This window comes from Wasmannia auropunctata, unplaced genomic scaffold (genome assembly GCF_000956235.1).
Source record: "Wasmannia auropunctata unplaced genomic scaffold, wasmannia.A_1.0 LD336052.1, whole genome shotgun sequence".
NCBI lineage: Eukaryota > Metazoa > Arthropoda > Insecta > Hymenoptera > Formicidae > Wasmannia > Wasmannia auropunctata.
Genome location: NW_012026838.1, coordinates 217590 through 239312, shown reverse-complemented (window position 1 = coordinate 239312; position 21723 = coordinate 217590). Strand labels below are relative to the sequence as shown.

At 38.5% G+C, this 21723-nt stretch overlaps 2 protein-coding genes across 13 annotated transcripts; one reads left to right on the top strand and one right to left on the bottom strand.

The window, feature by feature from the left end:
• Positions 1 to 277: 277 nt before the first annotated feature.
• LOC105451364 (2-oxoglutarate dehydrogenase, mitochondrial) lies at positions 278 to 17094 on the bottom strand. Of its 8 annotated transcripts, XM_011691748.1 has the most exons (18): positions 16927 to 17094; positions 15218 to 15337; positions 12885 to 13140; positions 12442 to 12651; positions 8958 to 9060; positions 8195 to 8257; positions 6758 to 7013; positions 6234 to 6468; positions 5940 to 6119; positions 5510 to 5690; positions 5152 to 5432; positions 4847 to 5075; positions 4360 to 4638; positions 3982 to 4160; positions 3307 to 3741; positions 3033 to 3187; positions 2566 to 2706; positions 278 to 2173 (listed from the first exon to the last, which is right to left on the bottom strand). In XM_011691748.1, the coding sequence occupies exons 3-18, from the start codon at positions 13131 to 13133 to the stop codon at positions 2074 to 2076; spliced, it is 3276 nt and encodes a 1091-aa protein (XP_011690050.1). In that variant the 5' UTR covers positions 13134 to 13140; positions 15218 to 15337; positions 16927 to 17094; the 3' UTR covers positions 278 to 2073. The 8 variants fall into 8 exon arrangements, with proteins under 8 accessions (XP_011690050.1, XP_011690049.1, XP_011690051.1 ...); XM_011691747.1 differs by lacking the exon at positions 15218 to 15337; XM_011691749.1 differs by lacking the exons at positions 15218 to 15337; positions 16927 to 17094 and adding an exon at positions 14950 to 15034.
• Positions 17095 to 17182: 88 nt separating this feature from the next.
• On the top strand, positions 17183 to 21649 carry LOC105451365. Of its 5 annotated transcripts, none has more exons than XM_011691758.1 (11): positions 17183 to 17383; positions 18110 to 18184; positions 18349 to 18647; positions 18720 to 18910; positions 19003 to 19375; positions 19486 to 19801; positions 20108 to 20375; positions 20446 to 20874; positions 20940 to 21040; positions 21120 to 21252; positions 21337 to 21649. In XM_011691758.1, the coding sequence occupies exons 2-11, from the start codon at positions 18144 to 18146 to the stop codon at positions 21601 to 21603; spliced, it is 2418 nt and encodes an 805-aa protein (XP_011690060.1). In that variant the 5' UTR covers positions 17183 to 17383; positions 18110 to 18143; the 3' UTR covers positions 21604 to 21649. The 5 variants fall into 5 exon arrangements, with proteins under 5 accessions (XP_011690060.1, XP_011690061.1, XP_011690059.1 ...); XM_011691759.1 differs by having other exon boundaries at positions 17184 to 17383; positions 18366 to 18647; XM_011691757.1 differs by lacking the exon at positions 17183 to 17383 and adding an exon at positions 17435 to 17995.
• The last annotated feature ends 74 nt before the right edge of the window (positions 21650 to 21723 follow it).

Here is a 21723-nt window from a genome sequence, read left to right as displayed (position 1 = left end):
TTATTCGTTAATTTAATTCGGAATCGATCTTTCTTCCTGCGAGGTTCAAGTATAATTAGTCGGAGAGAGAAATATCGCAAGTTTGTCTTGAAAAAAAATCTCAAAATCAGCAATAGAAAGAACAGCTGTATTCCTCTTTTTCCGATTGTTTTTCAAGTATTTCACAGTACAGTACGATTTCTGATCGGCTAAAATTCTTATTTTCTGTTCTCTATTCCTTTTATTCTGCGCAGCCCCTTATGTAAACTAATGCGAAGGGAGTAACATTGATCAGACATGTGAGACGATGAGACAATTTAATTCAATCAGCAATAAGATACTACAATATCGGGCGTAATAATATCAGCGGTGTTTGCTAAACGAAATTTTTAAGTGTCAGACGTTATGTGTTTGACAGGAAACTTTTTTTTTTAAGCACATACGTGTATCGTGTATTACGAATACACGATGATACAACGGATAGGAACAAGTAGAATGGCCTAGTACTGTGGCTTTTGCTGAACTGACAATAATATCGTGCTAGATCGATAGAGATATATATATATCACATAACTATCGTTTCGTACGCATCAAACAAAATAACAAGCCCGCTCTCTCTCATCATCGACTGCTTTCCGACGATACAAAACGAACATTACGATACGTACGCTCTCTTTTTTTTTCCTCGATCAGCGCAAAGGCGATATAGCTTCTCCAAATTTCTTCGTGCGTCCCATCTTTCAAAACGGTACAGATAGACGAATATTAATTAAATACTACGCACCTTCGCTACGCCATGCGCGCGGCCCACGCGCGAGCCACGGCTCTTTCCTGGCTAAATAATAATTATTATTAAAATTAATTCCTAAACGCTATTAGGTATTACTAATTTGTCTTCTACTCTCAATACTCTTCACTGAGAGCTGCATCCGTCGACACTGTCCATGGGGTAGCACTAGGGCCTCGGTCGCGACACGAAATTTTCAAGTTCAAACGCGGATCGAGGGATCCGAGTTCGATGCACTTCTATTACTGGCACTGAATATCGTGTCGGCGCAACCGAGGCCGAGACGAGACACATTCGATCTCGAGAGATTAGTGCTACGACGTCACACGTCGAAGAAACGTGCTGCGTAATCCGCCAATCATTTAATTTTTTATAAAAACAGCGACGATAAAAAGTTAAAGTGATTGGCAACAGTCTCATGGCGCAAAAAATAAATTACTAGAGAAAAAAAATTGGCCATACATGTACCCCGTAGCCCCTTTCGCCATGGACAGTCTCTCCGGTCTGGAGTGTACTACAGGACTGTTGTGCTACACGTTAAAATGTTACGCGCTGCGTAACATTGCATAAATTAATAATACTTTCCCTTTCTGCAATCTTATCGACTTCACTCGAAATTAATTTAGAATAAAGTACGAACAGGCTGAAGTACACAGAACAACGCGGACGCACGAGTGTTTCACGTTTACGTTTAAAGATCAATGGACTAGCAAGTTTCTCTTTTGTGTTCGTTTAAATATACGTCTGTAAAACTGACGTATATAAACCTAAAATTCGACTGAAACCACATCATTCAGACTTACACACGAAATCGTGTCGATTATCATAATAATATTTATATAATCATCAAATATATAAGACGAAAATTCACATTCAAACGTAAAGAATGAAATACATGTAGATGAGTAACCGATTGCAGAATAGCATGAGCATAGCTAAAAGATAATAAATTAGTAATCGACATTCAATTAAATTAACGTTAATCAAAAGCTATCACAGTTTAGCCTGTGTATGTTTACATGTGTTAATGAGAGGGGGGGGGGAGAAGAAGGGGGAAAAAGAAAAAAATGAAAAAACAAGGGACTACATTTTGGAATTTTGGATGAACGAGCGTGAAACATTCGTGCGCGCGTATGAATTTAAAACGTAGAAGTCGCCATTGCGAAGAAATCGTTTAAACGGCTACGGTGTAATCTCTGTTCTGTGGTGTATGTCGAGCAGGACACAAAATTGTAGTAATAGATACATTAAGGTGTGAGAAAAATAAATAAACTTTCAGTTCTACACGTAGCGCTAAGAAAGGATCATTAAAAGCTGAGGGAGTCGTCGACCAGCTGTTTGAGTTCCTTGAGATGTTGCATTTTGCTGCCAGTGGCGGGCGACGATGCAGTGGGACGTCCAGCGTACCTGAAACATCAATATGGGATTCCTCAAAATTGTGAAATAAATACAACTTGCTTTTAAAGGGCAATTCATTTACGACATATGTACATCGACAACATCAGTCAACTTCTACTGATAAAAAAAGTCACTTTGGAACTACTTAAAAAGTTCGAAATGCAAGCATTACCATAATGATAGTAAGTTTATATAATTGTGTAATTAATTTCACATATAATTATTTTATATTTTCATTTGTGATGCAATTGCAAAAATTAAACAAATTTTATAATGATGAATAAAAATAATAGTTTATGATACTTTCAAAATAAATGTTCATACATAAATGCAAATTAATTTAGAATAATTTTCCGTTAAATAATCCAATTTTCCGTCGGCCATCTCGCCGATTTTATTACCTCACTGTTCTTTGCTTTGGTTCAGTAGATTCAGTAGATTCTTCCGTTGACTGCGGCTCTGACACAGTTGTGATTTTAGTCGGTTTGGGCGACGAGAACAAACCGGCAAACCACCCTTGACCACTCGTATCTGACACGCTACTGCAACACACGGCCCAAATTTTTCGTTTTTATTGTTTTATGAAACATATATCTATATATAGAACGAGGAAAGCAAATAGCGTACAACTTATAACTTATAAAAAAAGACAACTTATATAAAAAGATAACAGAAGCACATTACTTTGAATACGTATATCGATTACGAAATTTTGGCGCGTCGCGCTCATTGTCGCAAAATAAAAAATGTGGGCCGTGTGAAAGATATAAAAAATAAAACGCAACCATAGTGTAATATGGGTGCATTCACACATACGCACATACATACATATATACACATTTTACTGTCAATTTATTTGGATACTTACACTACGTTTCGGGTGCCATTGAGCGCCGTGTGGAACCTAGGCTGCACGTAGGTCCATGCGCCTTGGTTCTTGTGCTCCTCCTGAGACCATATCAATTCCGCATTGGGATATTTAGCAGCCTCTTTCTTGACGAGATCGTACGGGAAGGGCGAGATCTGCAGTAGAACCAAAATCGATTAAAATATTAATATATTAAATATTTTAACGTGATTAATTATGTATTTCAAAGAAATTCATCAAACACGATACGGTTATCCCAAAAATGATGACTGACCTGTTCCACTCTCGCGATCGCAATTTGGTCCTCCATCTTCCGTTCCGCGCGCGCCTTCTTCAGGTCGTAATAGACCTTGCCGGAGCAGAACAGCAACTTCTTGACACCGTTGGGATTCTGAGCCGCTGTACCTTCCTCGGGTATCACTCTGAGGAACTGCGTGTCCTCCAGCATCAAGTCGAAGTTGGACTTAGCCTCCGGATGACGGAGTAGCGACTTCGGTGTCATCAGGATCAACGGCTTCCTGAACGGTAGCGCAATCTGTCGTCGTAGGATGTGGAAGTAATTGGCCGGCGTGCTGCAGTTGGCGACGATCCAGTTACTATCATGCAGCTGACGAACAGCAAACTCTTCGCTCTCCGGTGGGAAATAATCCGGATCATCAGCGGACATTTGAAGGAAACGTTCCAAACGAGCGCTAGAGTGCTCGGGACCCTACGAAAACAAGAGAAATTTAAAATCAACAAATAAATTACATTGTGGGATGATGTGGGAAAATAATTGACTTGTCGGGTTGATTCGCGTATGCCTCAATTTTACGTAAGATTGATTGGAGAATTAAAGGCGTAATGAGAAAACTGAAAGTGAGGTAAATGATAACCCGTTTCGGGAATCCATATTTCATATTTAAAAAAATAATTCATGTTGTAAAATAATTTAACGATGTGGATTTACCATTCCTTCAAGACCGTGTGGTTGCAACATGACCAGACCGGATTGTCTAACCCACTTGGCTTGACCGCTGCTGATGAACTGATCAATTATACATTGCGCCGTATTGTTGAAGTCTCCGAATTGAGCTTCCCAGCACACCAATGCATTAGGATTCGTCATAGAGTAGCCCAGCTCAAATCCTGCAATTGCAGTAAAATCATTGTAATATGTACAAATTAAAAACAAAATAATTATACACGTGAGACATTTCTAAAGTACTAAAGTACTAAAAATCTATAATTTATATTACAAATAGTTTATAGACTTTTAGTGTAGTCAATAAATTTTGGGAACCAAAAATCCGTAATTATATCAGAATTGTAAAAATTGCAATCTAACCGAGAACGCCGAATTCAGACAAGGAACTGTTGCACACTGTGTAAGGTGCTTGATCAGGATACAAGTAGCAGAGTGGCCTGTAAGTCGCCTTGTCAACAGTCTGATGATGCAGCACGTGATGCCTGTGAGAGAATGTTCCTCTCTCCACGTCCTGGCCTGACAAACGAACGTGAATACCTTCCTTGAGGAGAGAACCGAAAGCCATAGCTTCGCCGAGAGCCCAGTCGACGGTTCTAGCCTCAATCATCTCCATGCGAGATTTTAAGATTCGTTCGATACCTGTAAAATAATTACCATGTTTTTTCGTAATCATACTATGTAGACTACACGTATTGCTTACATAAATTGTCATTAAACTTTTTTAAACATATTTTTATACGTTTTCAATTTTACAATATGTTTTATTTCTGGCTTCTTTATTTTATATGTCTTTGTTTTCAGAGAAAATAATATTATCGTATTCATCTTCTAACGCTGCTGCACTCACCTTTGTGAATGACGAACTCAGCGGCATTCGGCGGCGGCGACGAGAATTTCTTTCCAATATGTATGAGCGTATCTTCCTTGATACCAGTGGGCGAGACCTTCAACGGGTCTTTTCCTTCGAAGAAACCGGACCACGGCGAATCCAACCAGTCTTTGTACTTAATATGTGTCTCCTGCCTGGCGTTGTTGTATGCCTCCTCGCAGATCTTCTCGTACTTGTCTTTGACATCCTGAAACGTAAGAATAGTCGCTTTTATCGTAAAAAAGTAATTATTTGAAATACAATTACGTGCGTGACTTTCGCACCTTAACTTCCTCAGGAGTGACGACACTATTATCGAGGAGCGAGTTGGCATACTTGTCGAGAGCTGACAAAGTGTTCTTGATCTTACGATACATCAGCGGCTGCGTGAACATCGGTTCGTCGATCTCGTTGTGGCCGTTGCGCCTGTAGGAGACCAAATCGATCACGACGTCCTTGTGGAAGGTGGCCCTCCACTCCGCCGCTACCTTGCACACGTGCATCACGGCTTCGGGATCGTCGGAATTCACGTGGAAGATGGGTGCGTTCACCACTCGGGCCACATCTGACAAATAAATCCGCGATAATTAATGTCATTGGAAAATAAAAACACGACTCGATTTTCCACCAGTGAATACCAACCAGTGCAGTACGGCGACGATCGTGAATGCCTCGGGTCGGTGGTGAAACCGATCTGATTATTCACAACAATATGGATGGTGCCGTGTGTGGTGTAATCAGGCAGGTCAGACAGATGCATTGTCTCGAAGACAATGCCTTGACCGCAGAACGCAGCATCTCCGTGAAGAAGAATGGACATCACCTGGAATATACATAAAATTATACTCAGCAAAATAAATCAATATTCGAATCAATAAACGCAGTCAAGATTTTATAGTTGCATCACACATGTATATTATTGGATAATATTTAATCATTTCAGTAACCATCTAATCAACTTGAATCTCACAAATTTTAAACTCATTTTTCCTTATTTGGACCGCTCATTGCCATATTATATAATAATCTAATTGTAAAAAGTATTCAAGGTAATTTCATATATATGGCTCACTTTTTTGCCTTCGCCGTCGCCACGGTAGAATTGCTCGGCGCGTGTTTTGCCTTGAACCACCGGATCCACGGCCTCCAAATGCGATGGATTTGCAACGACGGCCAGACGAATGTTCTTGTTCGTCACTCGATTAAGACGCTCTATGTACGTGCCCAAATGATACTTCACATCGCCGGAACCCTGAAATTCACTTCATCGTTACCAGAATTCTCGGATCGACAAACTTGCCGCGGTAGCAAAGTACACCTTTCTACATAGCTCTAAAGAGCTCAAAGAGTTTCGTTCTATGCTTACATCGTCAGCGGCTTCGAGCGCAGCAAATTGTGTGAAAATTTGACTCAGTGGTTTGCGACAGACATTAGCGAGAACATTGAGACGACCACGGTGAGGCATACCCATGACAATCGACTCGACTCCCAGTTCCGTCGACTTATCGATCACTTGTTTCATAGCTGGAATCAAAATTTCGCAACCCTCCAAGCCGAATCTCTTCTCAGAGGACCATTTGCGCGCCAAGAATGCCTCGAATCTGTAATTCACACATTAAAAATCGCTTACTCTCAGTCACGTTTCTTACAGAAAGTAAAACAAATATGTAAAAAACTGAAAATCTGAATTCCATATTTTCACGTGTCGATAGTGTAATTTTTCTTTAAAAAGTAATATTTTGGAAAAAATGCCTTTTAAGTATAAATTATATGATAAAAATAAAAAATAAAAAGAAGAATTAAATACTTTGGTTTTCCTGAAAATTTTCAACTTCAAAGCTAACACGTTTTCTTGGAATTCAGATATTTTATTAGCGTCGATATTATTACCCGGTTGCGCGTGTCAATCTGGCTAAAATAAGCCTCTTCTCGTCATTCGTCACTTCCATGATCCCGGGCGTTTCCATCTTCTGCCTGATCCAATTGCACTGCTCCAAGGAGTTGATGAACATGAACTCGACACCGATGTGACCGCAGTAAGCGGCCTCGAGTCGTTTCAGGATCTCACGCAACGGCAATGATTTCTCCTTGCCGCCGATAAACGTGGTGGATGGTAATTTGAATACCCGATCCATGTCCGACTCCTCTGTATTAATCATTTGGAATGAAAAATATGCGTTTTACATAAATATTCCAAGCATTCCCAATCGAAAGATTTTGCTACAGTTCTTATATATTTATATACTTATATAAAACCATAACGTTAAAGTATATTACGCGTTTATTTTGCTTTTATTTAATATAAAATGATTCATTTGCCATAAATATATAAATAAAATATAGTTGTATAGGTTGAATTATGTCGAAATATGTATTTTTCTTTTCATTCGTTCTATTTAAAACTGATACTGAAAATGTGCCTCTTACGCGTGATACTTTAAAAGCTTTCTATTTCCAACAGCAATTACTTTTAGTACAAAATTTAACAATTATTACTTTCAATTTGTAAAAATATTTAATATACATCGCATACGTAAGTGTTCCTTTAATAGATACAATGTTCACATATTGTAAAATATCTGCTGAAACGAACAGCATCATGCAGTATATACTTCCAAAAGATACGTAAGGATACTGACGGTCACAACATAACACTATACGCACGACAGTGCAAACAAATACTAAAAAACTGAAAGAAAAACGAAGTACTTTGATGCAGAAGAAAAGCCGTGAGCTTAAGTGAAGCGTCGTTAGTTGAAACAACAACCACCACTGTACCAACCATTTGAAGATGTTTCAAACAAACTAAAAAGACGTAACAAAAAATATACAGCAAAGAAGACAGTATAAAATTGCGGTGAGAAACATAGATAAAACACAACATAGATAAAAGAAAAAGAAAATACATGTTAGGAAATGTTCAGTCAGAGATAATATACGCAACACTTCGATTTGAACAGAGAAAGAGAGAGAAAGTAAAAGAGGAACAAAACTCAAGTTTCTTTTCTTTTTGGCCAAGTTTTACATTCATATTTATAATCCAGCTATATTAGATATTCGTGACACACTCAAATGTCCCTCCTCTAATTCCTCCGCGGTAAAGACGTTTGAAAACTACCTGTTGCCCCTGAATATCTTTTACGTAGGCGAGATACAGGTTTACACAGAAGATCCCAAGCACAGGCTTTCGGCCGAGAAAACTATATCTGATTCGGTGCAAACCCAAAAAAAAACAAAAAAAAAACGGACCAGTGCCTCCCAATATGCTAGCGTATAAGAGAGAGCTTTACGGGAAAACCCCGGATTTGGGCAGCGATTGCTACATACTTTTCATTAGGACAGCTACTCGGTATTGGAGTTCCTGCGAGAAAGTAGTGCGTGGTCTCTTCCCTGTGGACATTAGACTTAAACTCAATAGTCGGATCGAACAATGATCCCCAAAGATTCGGCTTCTTTACTTACTACTACCTGCATTCAGCTTATACTTTGCTCGTAATAAAACGAGAAATTTATAATAAATTAATCGATAAATCTAGATCTCTGATTGATAATTAAACGTGTTGCACATTTTATCTTTTAGTGATATCGTTTTTTGGTACCGCAGTGATACCGAACCAACGGTTGTGCTCGCGCGAGATAGAGAGAATAAAAAAATAATTAATTACGAAAGTGGTGCTATACTGAAAAAGAGTTAAGCGATAAACTGAATTACTGACGTGGTGAATGAATAACGTGAAGCAAATAAAAAAACTTTACGCTACGTTTCCATGTGTACGAACCATTTCACAGATTGAAATATTCACTTGAATCACATTTAAAATTATAACACATTTAAATTAAACATGAGAAGAAATTAAATGCAGCAATTTTATGCAACAGCAGCCTGTAAAGTAAGTTTCTACACGGAAAATTATTACTCGAGAATATACTCGAAGTTATATAGTCACGATATTGCGTTATCGATTAGCATGGAGCTTAATTAGAATTTTCAAATGCATCGACGATGCATTTTTCTTTAAGAGCGTAATTTCTTTTTCATCATAGTTTACTCATCTCATATTTACGCAGAAACACGTTCAATTAAGCTTACCGAATGAATAATGGGTATAGAGTAATTCTTGCGGATGTCTATCGTCAAGATCAGCGCTGTTGATGCCGAGTGGATCCAATTTAGCGATATGATGGCCACGAATCTGTCAATTTAATGCCACATTCATGCGAACCAAATAGTTTTCAAATTCTCATTTGATTTAAATATATATTTAGTCAAAATATAAATTACTGTGCTTGATGTTCTGCTATTGCAAAGAAATAGGTGCATCACGACATAGATAACACAATTGGTGCTTGATGCAAAGTTTTATCGTTATGCTCTCTTGAGAAAACATCATCACAGTAATTAACATTAAATATGCATATATTAAGATACAAAGCTAATGTCTTAACATTTGTAAATGTGTTATCTGCTCCTTTAGCTTCCCTATTATTAATGCGTTACATTGATCTCTGCGTTTAATTATGCGTTATATTATCTGTTTATATATAATTAATTAAAGAATAATAAAAAAGTGTTCCGCTCAAACGTCCCCTCATTATTTATCAATTCACACAAGAAAAATAATTGCGCGCAGCATATTAGTGTGTATAAATTTTAAAAAAGAGACAAGCATGCCAGACGAAAGAAAAAAATATGTGCAGGTGTCCAAAAGCAATACATAGATAATAACATATAGAAATCGTACATGCAAATTCAACAAAGGAATGCCTTTATTCTTACCTCCAACTTTTTACTCGCATATTATCGGGCAATGTATACGTATATATATTTATCTATTTTTACTCTCTGTCAAATATAAACGCGATGAATGCAGAATGAATAAATGTCATACTCGACATAATGCGCTTGCACATGAACATTCGAATTACGAAGTCAGATCATCGATTATTAATGAAAAGATGGGGCGTATCAATTCTATGATTCCCAAATAATGCTTTTCAATTCAAACATTTTCAGTATCAGTGTAAGTTTGTCACAATATAAGACTTGCAAAATAACCTTCCTTTTGCAGTACGTAATATTTGGTTTTGTAAAATTTTTTCCAACTCTACTACGAATAAATTAATTATAAGATATTTTTAATATTAAACAAAGAAACTTAAAAAAATATATAATAATCAAAAATATAAAATAATAAATTGTTTTCTTATTTTCACTTTATATAGATATCACTTCAACAGAAATGTTGAAATACGTTCCATACGTTGCAGAGAAAAAAAACCATTGAGATTGTCTTAAAATTGTGTCGCTTAAAATTTTGTCAAATAAGATTACAAATATTTCCACAACTATTTTCGTTATTATTTATTTTAAAAAGGTTCTTAGAATTTTATGCAAAAATAGAAGTCTAGAAGCTAGATAGAAGATGTTAATATGCAAAGATGACTACGTGAAATGATAATACTGAATGTATCGGAAAGGGATGTCTCGAGTGGAATTACGGTAAACACGGGCTGAATACAATTTTTGACTCTATAATATACGCATTTATACGCCACATATTCCAAACCAGTACAATGCTTTTAAAAAACGTATGGCACGTATGGCGAGAAAACACGTATTTCAAACAAAAAGCCCGTGGAAAATGCTCTGGAAGAAGCCTTACCAAGCATGTACTGTCGCAGCACTTGTTCTGGAGACCCCTTGCGAGCTGCATAATGCGTGTGTATCAGGTCTGTTTGCATAATACCCAGCGGGTCCAGATCGGCAACTAAGTGACCTCGGGCCTATACGCCAACGAATAGTCCCGAAAAAAACCTCACATTTATATAAACTGTGTCTACTCTCGCAACTACACTTGTACATATATAGTTACAATTGAGAAAAAAAAAGAAGCAAAACGGTGGCTATATACAGCGAAATTGACAAACAAGTATTCCATTTACATACGTTCTGATACTTGTAACATATAGAGTTGATATTTATTGCAACAGTGAAGGAATGGAATTCTCTTTCGTTTCGTGGTTATAATTTAACTACAGTAAAAAGATAATAGAATCATTGCTACAACTTGTCATGTAACTACCACAGTTAATAGTATTTTAATAAAATAACTAGAAAATAGTGTGCTGCTGCTTCTTCCTCAATAGAAATAACTGGACGTATTGAGCATAGGATGATAGATCATGACATTAAAAATCACAATTTGAAAAATTCCACTGTTTCTGTTGGGAAAAATGTAGAGATGCAAGACATGCTTGAAATAGAAGATGCAGTGAGCCACTAGCGTAGTCATACAAAATGAGACTATTATGCAATATTCGCTCATAATATTTGCTATTTTATACTCAATGCGTTTATCGTATAATCGTATGTTGACACGAAACAAACATAGTGTCAGAAAATTTGGAAACACACATGACAGCCCCTAACAGTAAGCAAAAATTACATACATACATTTCATGTCCCAAGCTCATATTGATATATTCATTGTACATAAAGTTTATATAGTATAAACATTCTAATTATTTTTCTAATTTCTTCGCAATGTTTTAAGATGCTTATTCGCATCGGATTATTAAAATTGAAGATTAATATAATTAATAATTTAATTTATTGTTTAATAAATTTAAAAATTTACATAAAAATATTATTAGACACTAAGATCCAGCCGTGGCCATATAAGAAGCTCTCAAATTAATTTGTGATATTCACTTACGCGGTTTACTTCAAATTACTATTATTCTAATCTATGTAATATATACGTACATATACGTTATTTTTATCGAAAGATGTTCTTATCTATTCCATATATAAATGAAACTGGGACACGAAAGGTTCGAAAATATTTTTGTTCAGCGGAATTTACATGCATACATATACATTGATGTATGTACGCTGTTTCAGTGCATGCCACAGTCATTTTCATAATATATAAATTTTAAAACGTAATATATAATGTAACAGCTTTTATTTCGACAATGACAGAGAGCTGAGAATTCATAAAATTTTCTTATCGCATTAGAATCTTTTAAACCGTTTAATTGCGTGACAATAGCTTTAATGTATCAATATAAAAAAAGTATATCAATGTTATTATTATATTATTCTTGTATTCATGCAGATTTTAGTAGATCAATTTAGTACGACTCTCCAGCAGATTTTCTCCAGGCTCCCATTTAATTAATTAATTAGACATGTTAAATAATAATAAAAAACAAAGAATATTACAATATTATGTCTTTATACAGATAATAGAGATAGGAGCAGAAAATTATCAAAAAGTATATATTTTCGTATAATTAAAGTATATTACTTTGAAAGCAATATTGAAAAAATTTTATTGTATTTATTTATTCATTTCGTTACCTAGGAAAATTATACACAGTTGAACAAAGCAATTTTCTTGCAAACAAAATAATACAAGTGGCAGCGACTAAGAGTTATCACCACTTGTATATTTTTCGTAAAATTACACCTGATAAACTGTCGTGTCCAAAATGTGTACTTGTTTGCAAGAGCAAGACGTTCGAAATTCATTACCAGGGATAAAGCAAACAAACTTCAAATATCATACCTGATAAGAGCGAATAATAGCTTGCACCGCTAGATGGTCGTCAATGATTTTTTCATTAACGGGCGCCTGGCCGAGTTGCGTTCCGCCACCCAGGGGCAGCAGTGCTCCGAGCGGTACTTGGTTGTAACTCGGAGCGAGGGATGGTGGTGCCTGATACGCGAATCCTGGGGAAGCTCCAGCGGTGCTGTTTCGAAAGAAGGAATCCCATGACTACAAATAAACAAAAATAATAAGTAAATTTAAGGAAAACTTTTTCCATCTACAACATATAAATGAACAGTATACAATCAAATATCTTCTACAAAAGAAAACAGTGAACGTACATTCTTCTTGCCTTTTCAACGAGCTTTAATCAATTTTAATTCTCCCGACGATGAGTAATCTTGATTTTCGTGATTTATATCTTTTCAATTATTATTATACAAGAATGCATTTATACTTACAATGTGCACGCTGTTCGGATCTTGCAGCCACGCATTGTACATCTCCTCCACGTAGGAGCTGGAGCTGCCATTCAAGAAGGGCTCGGTTGCCGCCCGGCTGTTGTACTTGCGCGCGGGCCCCGTAAAGATCACCTGGCTGGTCCTGGTCAGCGGATGACTGCGGACCACCCAGGACGCGTATCTCTCGGGCCCGCATACGCGCGGCGCCAAGGGGGCCAGCGTACTGAATATCGTCCTTGCCTTGTACATTTTTCACCTGTAACACAACACACGGCGGAAGGTCATTTCACGATTGCCTTATCTCGCTACCATATCGTCGATGTGGAAGAGATGTTAAATAAGCTAATGAAACTGCGTAAACACAGTTACCGATAAGGCACACTTATAATATTATACGCGTTATTTAAATGTCTCGAGTGAAACTGAACGGATACGCGATATCCGAAGACCGCGCACTTGCATTTAAATTAAGCGAAGCTTCAAGTGTCGCGCGCTCGGTCACATGAGGCATTAATGAGGATATAAACTTTGATAACCGCGTATAGTGCCAATGTGTGTTAAACCAATCCAAGCACGTACAGTCACAATCTGATTTGTCTGGCCTTATCTGCTGCAGACTGTCGCCTTATCATTGTTCTCATTGCATCATTCTGAAATTCTTAGACTTCGCCTGCACGTCGTATCCATTGATTATACTGAAGAAACGCGGGGAATGTCAAAGGCGCATTTTGCAATTGTGTAAGCACGATTCGTATACGTAGGCATCCCCACATGTTGCAATATATACCTATATACGCGCGCTTGTTTGTGCAAAGGTTAAATAAAACCACAGATATATAGACGCGTTCGTAAAATTCGCTACGCTTCATCTTAGAAATACAATTGCGTTATTAGGCGTAATACGCCAAATTTGAAATAATTTCATGTCACTCAACAAATTACACATTATTTTTGTACAGCTGTTTCGCAGAGCTCCAAGAAAAAAGATTATTATATAAAATTGAGAAAAATATACAATATACAAATTGATTGATATTTATATTGTAAAAAAGGTTTCTACATTTTACTGTGCTTTAATAAATGTACCATAAATATTGAGGCGTTACAGGTCTATTTTTGAGAGCTGGCTCTCTTCCAAATTGCGTAACGTGGTTTGAGAAAAAAATATGTGAAAAATCTCTCACAAAAAAAATTAAAAATGTTATTGACAGAACGCGTATAAGTATATACTGTCTATATATTTATGTATAAATATAAAATTGTACCAACATTGCGTCAACAGATTCTCACGATACATTTGTAGCGATTCACAAAATGCTTGTCTGAAGTATTTCCTTTCAAAAGCGGAACAAAGGCAAACAAATATTGTACACGAACAAAGCCATCGAAGTGTGCACTATCAAGACTTCCAGATAAGCCTTTACAGACGTCATTCTGTCTACCAGAAAGGCGTAATATTTCTAAGATATTCTAAGATAAAAACACATTGAAATACTGCTGTTTTTCTTGGCATAAGAAATGAAAACAGTATTTCTTTAAAGAAAAAAAAAATCTTCCCACTGTTTCGAAACTGACAGTCTCAAATTTCAATTCAAACGACTGCATATTTATGGAATATTTACAGAATACTTATGGGCACTACATTAACTCGAAACCTTGAGAGCAAATTTTAACGTGCAGCCGAATTGCGACTCGAAAATACGTCTCGGTAATCATGCTTAAATTGACCATTATCAGTTACTATTTATTTAACACAGCGCAGAATCAAATTAGACTTTGCTTCTCAATTAAGATAATTCCAGTGATGGAGGCGGAACATCTGACGTCACGTACGTGCCCCTTTCTTTCCGAGATCAGATTGCGAGATAAAAAGGCTATCAAAGGCAGATAACGAGAGAGAGCAAGTAGAAAAATTCTCATTAATACTTCCTTTCACTTCAAACAGATCATAAAATCAGACAGTAAACTTAAGCCGTTTCAGTAAACGAAGGCCGTCGGGTACCGCTCTTTCACCACGGATCGCCACAGTATCCTTACAAAATATACACGATTATATCGCATTTACCTCCGACCAGTCTACTACTCCCGCGGCTTCCTTAGTTACAGACACCCAGAGAATGCGGAAAAACGAGGAAAAAAGATGTAGTGTCGTGAGGAGAAAAACTCAAAGTCCGACTGACACACGGGTAAGACCGTCTCGAATCCGTTCCGAGGCGATCGCTGGCCTCGTTCGCGCACATGTGACTTGACTACCGGGAAAAATTGCACGAGCTCTCCCTGTCTCCTGACGTATAAGAGAGCCGACGAGATCGCTGGAGGTGGGGAATGAATACCTGACTGTCAGCTCGCTCGCGCTCACGTCAGAAATGCAGATGCGAATACCCGATGGTCGGTCCCGGAGAACGCGGCCGCGCGCCGTTACTTGAATTTGTATACGCACCAGCTTCGCACATCTGTTACAATAAAAGCGTACACGCAAAATCAGTAATTACATATACTTGCGAGTTTATGCTAGCTTTACCAACGAAAGACGGTTAAAGACAAGATAATATCGATATTCATACAAACGTATAGGCTTACTTTTCCAACTTACAAGCAAGGGCATGTAGAAACGATATATAATTCGAACATCCATTCTAATTTATTATGTTGCAATAAATAAAAATCATATTTTATTATAAATAACAGCATTCATTTTTTTTTTGTATTTTTGAAAAATTCTCTATTTAATTCTACAATTTAGGTTTATTGTAACACATCGACGAAGACTATTTATCGCGCGAACTACACGATGTGAGATTGCACGTCCATTATTTTTCAGCTATTTCCAGTTTTTTTTTTCTTAAATTAGAAATTAGAATAAGTGAAAAAATGCAGAGGAATCGTATAACGGACAGATCTTACATTTGACTTCACTCACAGTGAAACAGATAGATACTCAATCCTTCAAGAAAAAGGGAAAATTTCGAGTTTCGAGAAACCTTAAAGAGTTCAGACCGACCACGTGTGTGTGCACGCTTCTTTTGGCAGCACGTGTCTCATTTGCCGCGCTTTAGCCTCTTTCCCTTTTCACCTTGTCCTTCTCCCTACGGGATTGCGAGATGCTCGACGATGACAGAAAGGCAAATGAGACAAGCATTCGCATTTTCTCTTTCACACAGTCAAAAGCGAAATTACTTTGCGGCCCCGGAGAGAAGTCAAAGCGCAAAAAAAGCGGGCTTGTCGCAGTTCGGCAACAAAAAAAAAAGAGAGAAACTGGAGAGACTGAACGATTGATGAAGTGGAAAACGTTGAATGGAGAGAAAAACGTACGTGCGTATATATGCGAGCCTGCACGTGACTCGATCGAGCTGATCAAGCAACCGCGACGGAGGATGACGGACACACTGACGAGTCGCTGACAAGCGTGTGACGAGAACTGGGGCTAACGAGAACCGCCAACAGGCGGCCTTTTGACGCCTATTAAACTTCTCTGATAGTCCGCGGGGGAAAAACGGTGATTCACAATCCTTACCGGGAAGAGGAAGGAAGACGGGAGGGAGGAGAACGCGTCCCGTATGTGTGTACGTACGTCCGGAGCGCTCGGACGTGCGTACCTTAACCTACGAACTCGATCCGCCCGTGCCGCCTCCGTTTCGCAGAAGTGACGAGTCTGTCCGGTCAGAAGTGCGAGAGATCGACGCCGGGCGGACCAGCTCTTATCACGAGTATAACTTCTCTTTCTCTCGCTACTTTTTTCCTCTCTCCCCCCCTTCCCCCGTCCTCTCCCGATAAGCCAGCGGCAGTGGCAGGAGGGCGCGAGGAGGCAGGGGCGCGCATACCGCGAAATCGCTCGCGCGCGTGGAGTCAGGTGACTATTTTCGGTCCGCGACGGACGGATTTTTACGTAACCCGAGCGCGTAATCCCGTCGTATCGACGCGATCGATCGGCCGACCGAACCGGCGACGGTCGCCGACGACGTCGCGGAACGTCGAACGGCAGGCGCGACGGCGACCCCGACGACGTCGGCTGGCGCGCGCGGGTCAAAGAGCTCTCGCCTACCTGATGTTAAAACGCGACGAGGGTCATACACCGTCCACCATTTGCAACACAACGCCACTCGCTCGTACACACACGCTCTTCTGTCTGGGTCTCTGCCACCGCTGGCCGCACGCTCCCCTAAAATACTCCGCGGTCCGTAAACGCGCTCGTGGTGGAGACGCACCCGAGCGCGACCTGACGACGAGGGCCGGCGTTCGAAGGTTTCCCCCGCGCGGTCACGTGACGCGGAGAGGCGCGGTAATCCACAGACATCTATCGGGAAAGCTCGAAATTTGAAATCCAACCTCCAAGAAACATATCTCGTGCGCGCGATCTCCGTATTGTGTTTGTTATTGTTTTTGTTATTGTTGTTGTTAATGATACATTATTATTCTTAATGATATAATAATATTTTGTTCTTTAACATGTGGAAGGAAAGATTGGATTAGAGACGAATTATATATGTATTAATATTGCTGTAAGTGATTTTGCCAATTAATTTAATCGGAGTTTGATCGAAGTCGTCCTGTATACATCATATATTAATTGCTACAATTATTAGTTTAATTGAAACATCGTAACGAAAGGTCTGAATTTACGATCGAACGAACGATACAAAACAACAAATTAAATTTTGAGACAAGATAACTATTATTCATAATCATTGCAATTTCTTTAATAAAATTTTACTGTACATATATAACGCGGATTCTGATTTTGTTTAAAAGAGCCTCCGTTGTCACACTTAATTGTCAACGTTGAAATTGCCTCTGTGTGAATTTTTCCAAAACAAAGAAGAATGCTTCCGCGACAAGAGAACGATGTGATCGTCCACCGTGTTGTGTAATCGTAACCTGTGAATTATTTTTTTTAATTTTGTACGTTATATAATTTTGTATGTATATTTTTTGTGATAGATAAATCATCTTTTTCGAAACGAAAAAGGAAATAGTAATTTAACGTAAATTTTGAATGATGCATATGAAATTTTATTGAATATTAAACTACGTAAACGAGAAATTATGACAGTTAAGAAGAATTAATGTAACCAACATGGTCAATGTTCATAACGATACGAGCGGAACCTTCGGTAATTGTCTAAATAAAAAAAAGTTGATAAACAAATATCTTGGAAAAATAAAATTCTATACTTAACAATTGATTTTTTAAATTTTTATATGTTATGTCATATTTTTGCTTACAGAATTGTCCCCGAAAAATCAATCCGAAATGCAATTATGCAAAGTAAACGAAAGCAGACCGAACATCGCTTTAAAAAGTATCTATAAAAACCGAATTTTTCTTAATTATATATAATAGTATTGTTATCTATCATTGTATATTAATGTTATGTTGAGAGATTTCAAGCTCCTCAGCAGTACTTTCAAATTATTTTAGAATTTTTAAAAGCGTTTGAAATTTAAAATAAATATGTAATACCAGTTACAAATTTCATTTAGAGATTGGACAGGAATTGGACAAAGCGGAAACCAAGTGCTTTACGTTACAGTCGGAATTAAATTATGTGATGGATGTTTGTCGGAAGGCTCAAACAGAAACAAGAGAAAGTAAAGAAGCACCTGATATTTCGTCAATAACATCGTCATTTAAAAATCCAGGCTCGAAGTCTCCGAACGAGACTAATTGCTGTAACAGCGAAATTACGAGTGCCGATAGAATTGCAAATTTTAACATCCCACAGAGTATTCATGACGTTGAATTCAAGGCTGAAGAAAATTTTGGTAAAAAGTTTAAATTTGGTAAAAGAGATTAAAATTAGTCTTATACACATTTAAATATTCATATTTCCATAGATACTTCTAATTTGAGCCCGAAATCAGGCCGGTTTTTGCCCGGAAAAAGCATCAACGATGACGATATTATCGAGAGTCTGGAGGGAAGGCAGAAAGGAAGTTTATTGAACGTTACAATTACAAGGACTCAATTAGATAAGAAACTTCGCTCGATAACGATGCCAGCTCAGGATGAGGTCACGGAAGTAGACGTACGAGATTATATATATATACACGTTTTATAAATGTGCGTGTATTTTACGTATACATACTTCCGTACTTACGAGCTCGATAATGCAAATAGGCGGTTAGAGAATACGAAAGTTATTACTTCCCGTCGAGTATGTCCCTCGAGGGACTGACGTCGCGAGCGGACAAGGATTATCTCCGCGCAACGTCGTGCTCTGCGACGAGAGGTGCCGAGGATGTCGGAGGTATCGAAGATCCGGGATTGAATTTGGACGCGCCGAATGTCGTAAAAGCCAGACGAGCGGTGAAAAGAGATAGATCGAGAACGGGGAGAAGCGATATGAACTCCGTGTGCAGAGCGGATAACGCGGTGTCTAAAATGCGGAAGAGAAAGGCGAAGATACGGAGTTCCGTTTCCAAGAGCACGGTTACCACCAAGGACACGGGATTTATTGGCAGAAAGGAAGTGAAGAGACGTCGGCACAAAGGTGGACAATCGAGTTTACGTATATAATTCGTTTCTGCATACGTTTTTCAATTATATCGTGCTACTATCAAGGGCAGATCTCTGTTGTTTAGCGATAATTTTTTCACGCAGGCGTTGCTCATCAACCGTCCAATCCCCCAAAGCATGTGAAGAAATTCAACGATGTCGTGGAAATTTTTCATAACACTAAATTAAAGAATAACAATTCCGTAGTGCCTAGTAAGCGCTTTAAAGCGAATGAAGCTAAGTATGAAAGAAAAACGCATCTTCCTGCGACTAAGGAGAATTCAAGAAAGATCCAAGAGACATTGGCGTTGACTCCGAGAGATAGGTGTCCTGAACATATTGATCGCGAATGTCAATCTCGCAATAAGAAAAATGAAGAGGATCATTGTCTTCAGATATTAAATTATCAAAGCAACTCAAGGTAATTGTTTGCAATTGTAAAAATAGTTATTGATATCGTTACATTATCGTAATTATTCTTGATAATCGCTGAATGTAATGATCATTACTACATTTCTATTTTCTATCATTGTTAATATTAGATATTATTACTCTCAGAGTAATTGTCTGCAATTGTAAAAGTAGTAATATTGATAGTCATCGTTACATTATCGTAATTATTCTTGATAATCGCTGAGCGATCATTACTACATTTCTATCATCTATCATTGTTAATATTAGATATTACTCTCAAATTTTCATTACTACGAATTTTTTTCTGTCATAGAACGAAGCTCGAGGTCGCGCAAGAACAAAATAAATCGGAAGAGCATTCCAACGATCTCGTTCCATCTAGGGAGAATGAAACGCGACAGCGCGCCTTCAACAGATACGACGATCCGTTGTTCACGCCCAATTACGAGATGCCGACTTTGGCGTCCAAGTTAAAACGCTCGGGCAGATCGTACTTTAGTAGATTTAATTTCCGGAACATTCCATTCGTGGTGGGAACCTCGGTGACCCCGAGTTACAATCTCGGATTAAATATTCAACAAGTGAGCCAACGAAACTCAGTGAAATAAGCGGCGGATATCCAAGAGAAATGTCCTTAATTCTGAAACGCAGGTGTTGAGCGTGATGAAGACGCGGCAGCCGATCGCGAGCGACGTCACCCCGTTGTTACTCCGCAAAGTCAGCAGAGGCATGAGGCCGGTGTCGGTTCTTCTGGACCAGATAAACTACGAGGGATCGATTTCGCACGTGAGCTCGCAAATGACCGGCACGTCATTTAGCGGCGGCGAGAACCTCGGTCGGGTTAAAAGATTGCCGTTTTTCAATTTGCAACACGTAGGAAAGACGCAAAGTGGCTGTATGCCGAAGGTGTCCACCGAAGCAGGAATAATTTCTGAAAAAGAGGACAATGCTTTTAAACAGCTTCGCCCAGTGAATGATTCTTGCGATCACAAGACTAAACTGCAGTCTTCTTTCGCTGTGAGCAAAAGCAACACGCCGGCGAGTCCTAAAAATCAGGAAAAAATTTCGAGGATATTAAAGGTAAAATCTAAGGGTTTCTAATTTGTGTTAAAGCGTATTAATATCGCAGCGTGTTGATGTCGCAGGGTAATATCGGCGATAAAATACGTATGCTCGATTCGCACAATTCTAAGGAGATACGTGACGTTCTGATTAATCTTCACGATCAGTTCGAAGAGATGAACACGTGAGTGTGCTGGCGCGTTATTAAATTTCAGAGTAACTTTGACGGAGGAACTGCATCAATTATGTTTTGTTCTTTACAGAAAATATGAGAGATTGCAGTCGGAAGTGAGCAAGTCCAACGATAAATCCATGAAGAAGGAATTGTTCGCTCTGAACAAGGAGCTCAACGCCAAGGAAGAGGAAATCAACACTGTGATCGGTCTTTACAAAGAAGTGAGTGCCACTATCGAATATTCTCGTGCGTTTGAATGCATTTGGGAATGCGCACATTGTTTTCAATGACACTGCGAAAAGCAGGTAATGACGCTGAAGCAGCAGATGAAAATGCTGCACGAACGAAACAGTCTGGTTTGCATCACGACCGAGTCGGCCAAGGGAACTGGCGGCAGGGATCCCTTTTCCATGCCTGTCGTACTCGGAAAATCTCATTCGACGAATGCGACGCAGATCCTGGGTCGAAGAAAAATTTACAATGCCACACGGGAGCCGCCCGCCTCTTTGCAGCTGGCCGCGTTATTACGGCAGATACAAACTTTTCATAAGCAATTGCAGCGCGTGTCGTAACGTCGCGTCGAGTCACGTAATAAAGGAGCAAGGAAATGGAATAAAATTGGAGTTATATTTTTGTCAAAATCGCCTATACATTAATACAGCAAAATTTCATTGTTTCCGAATCGCGGAAAA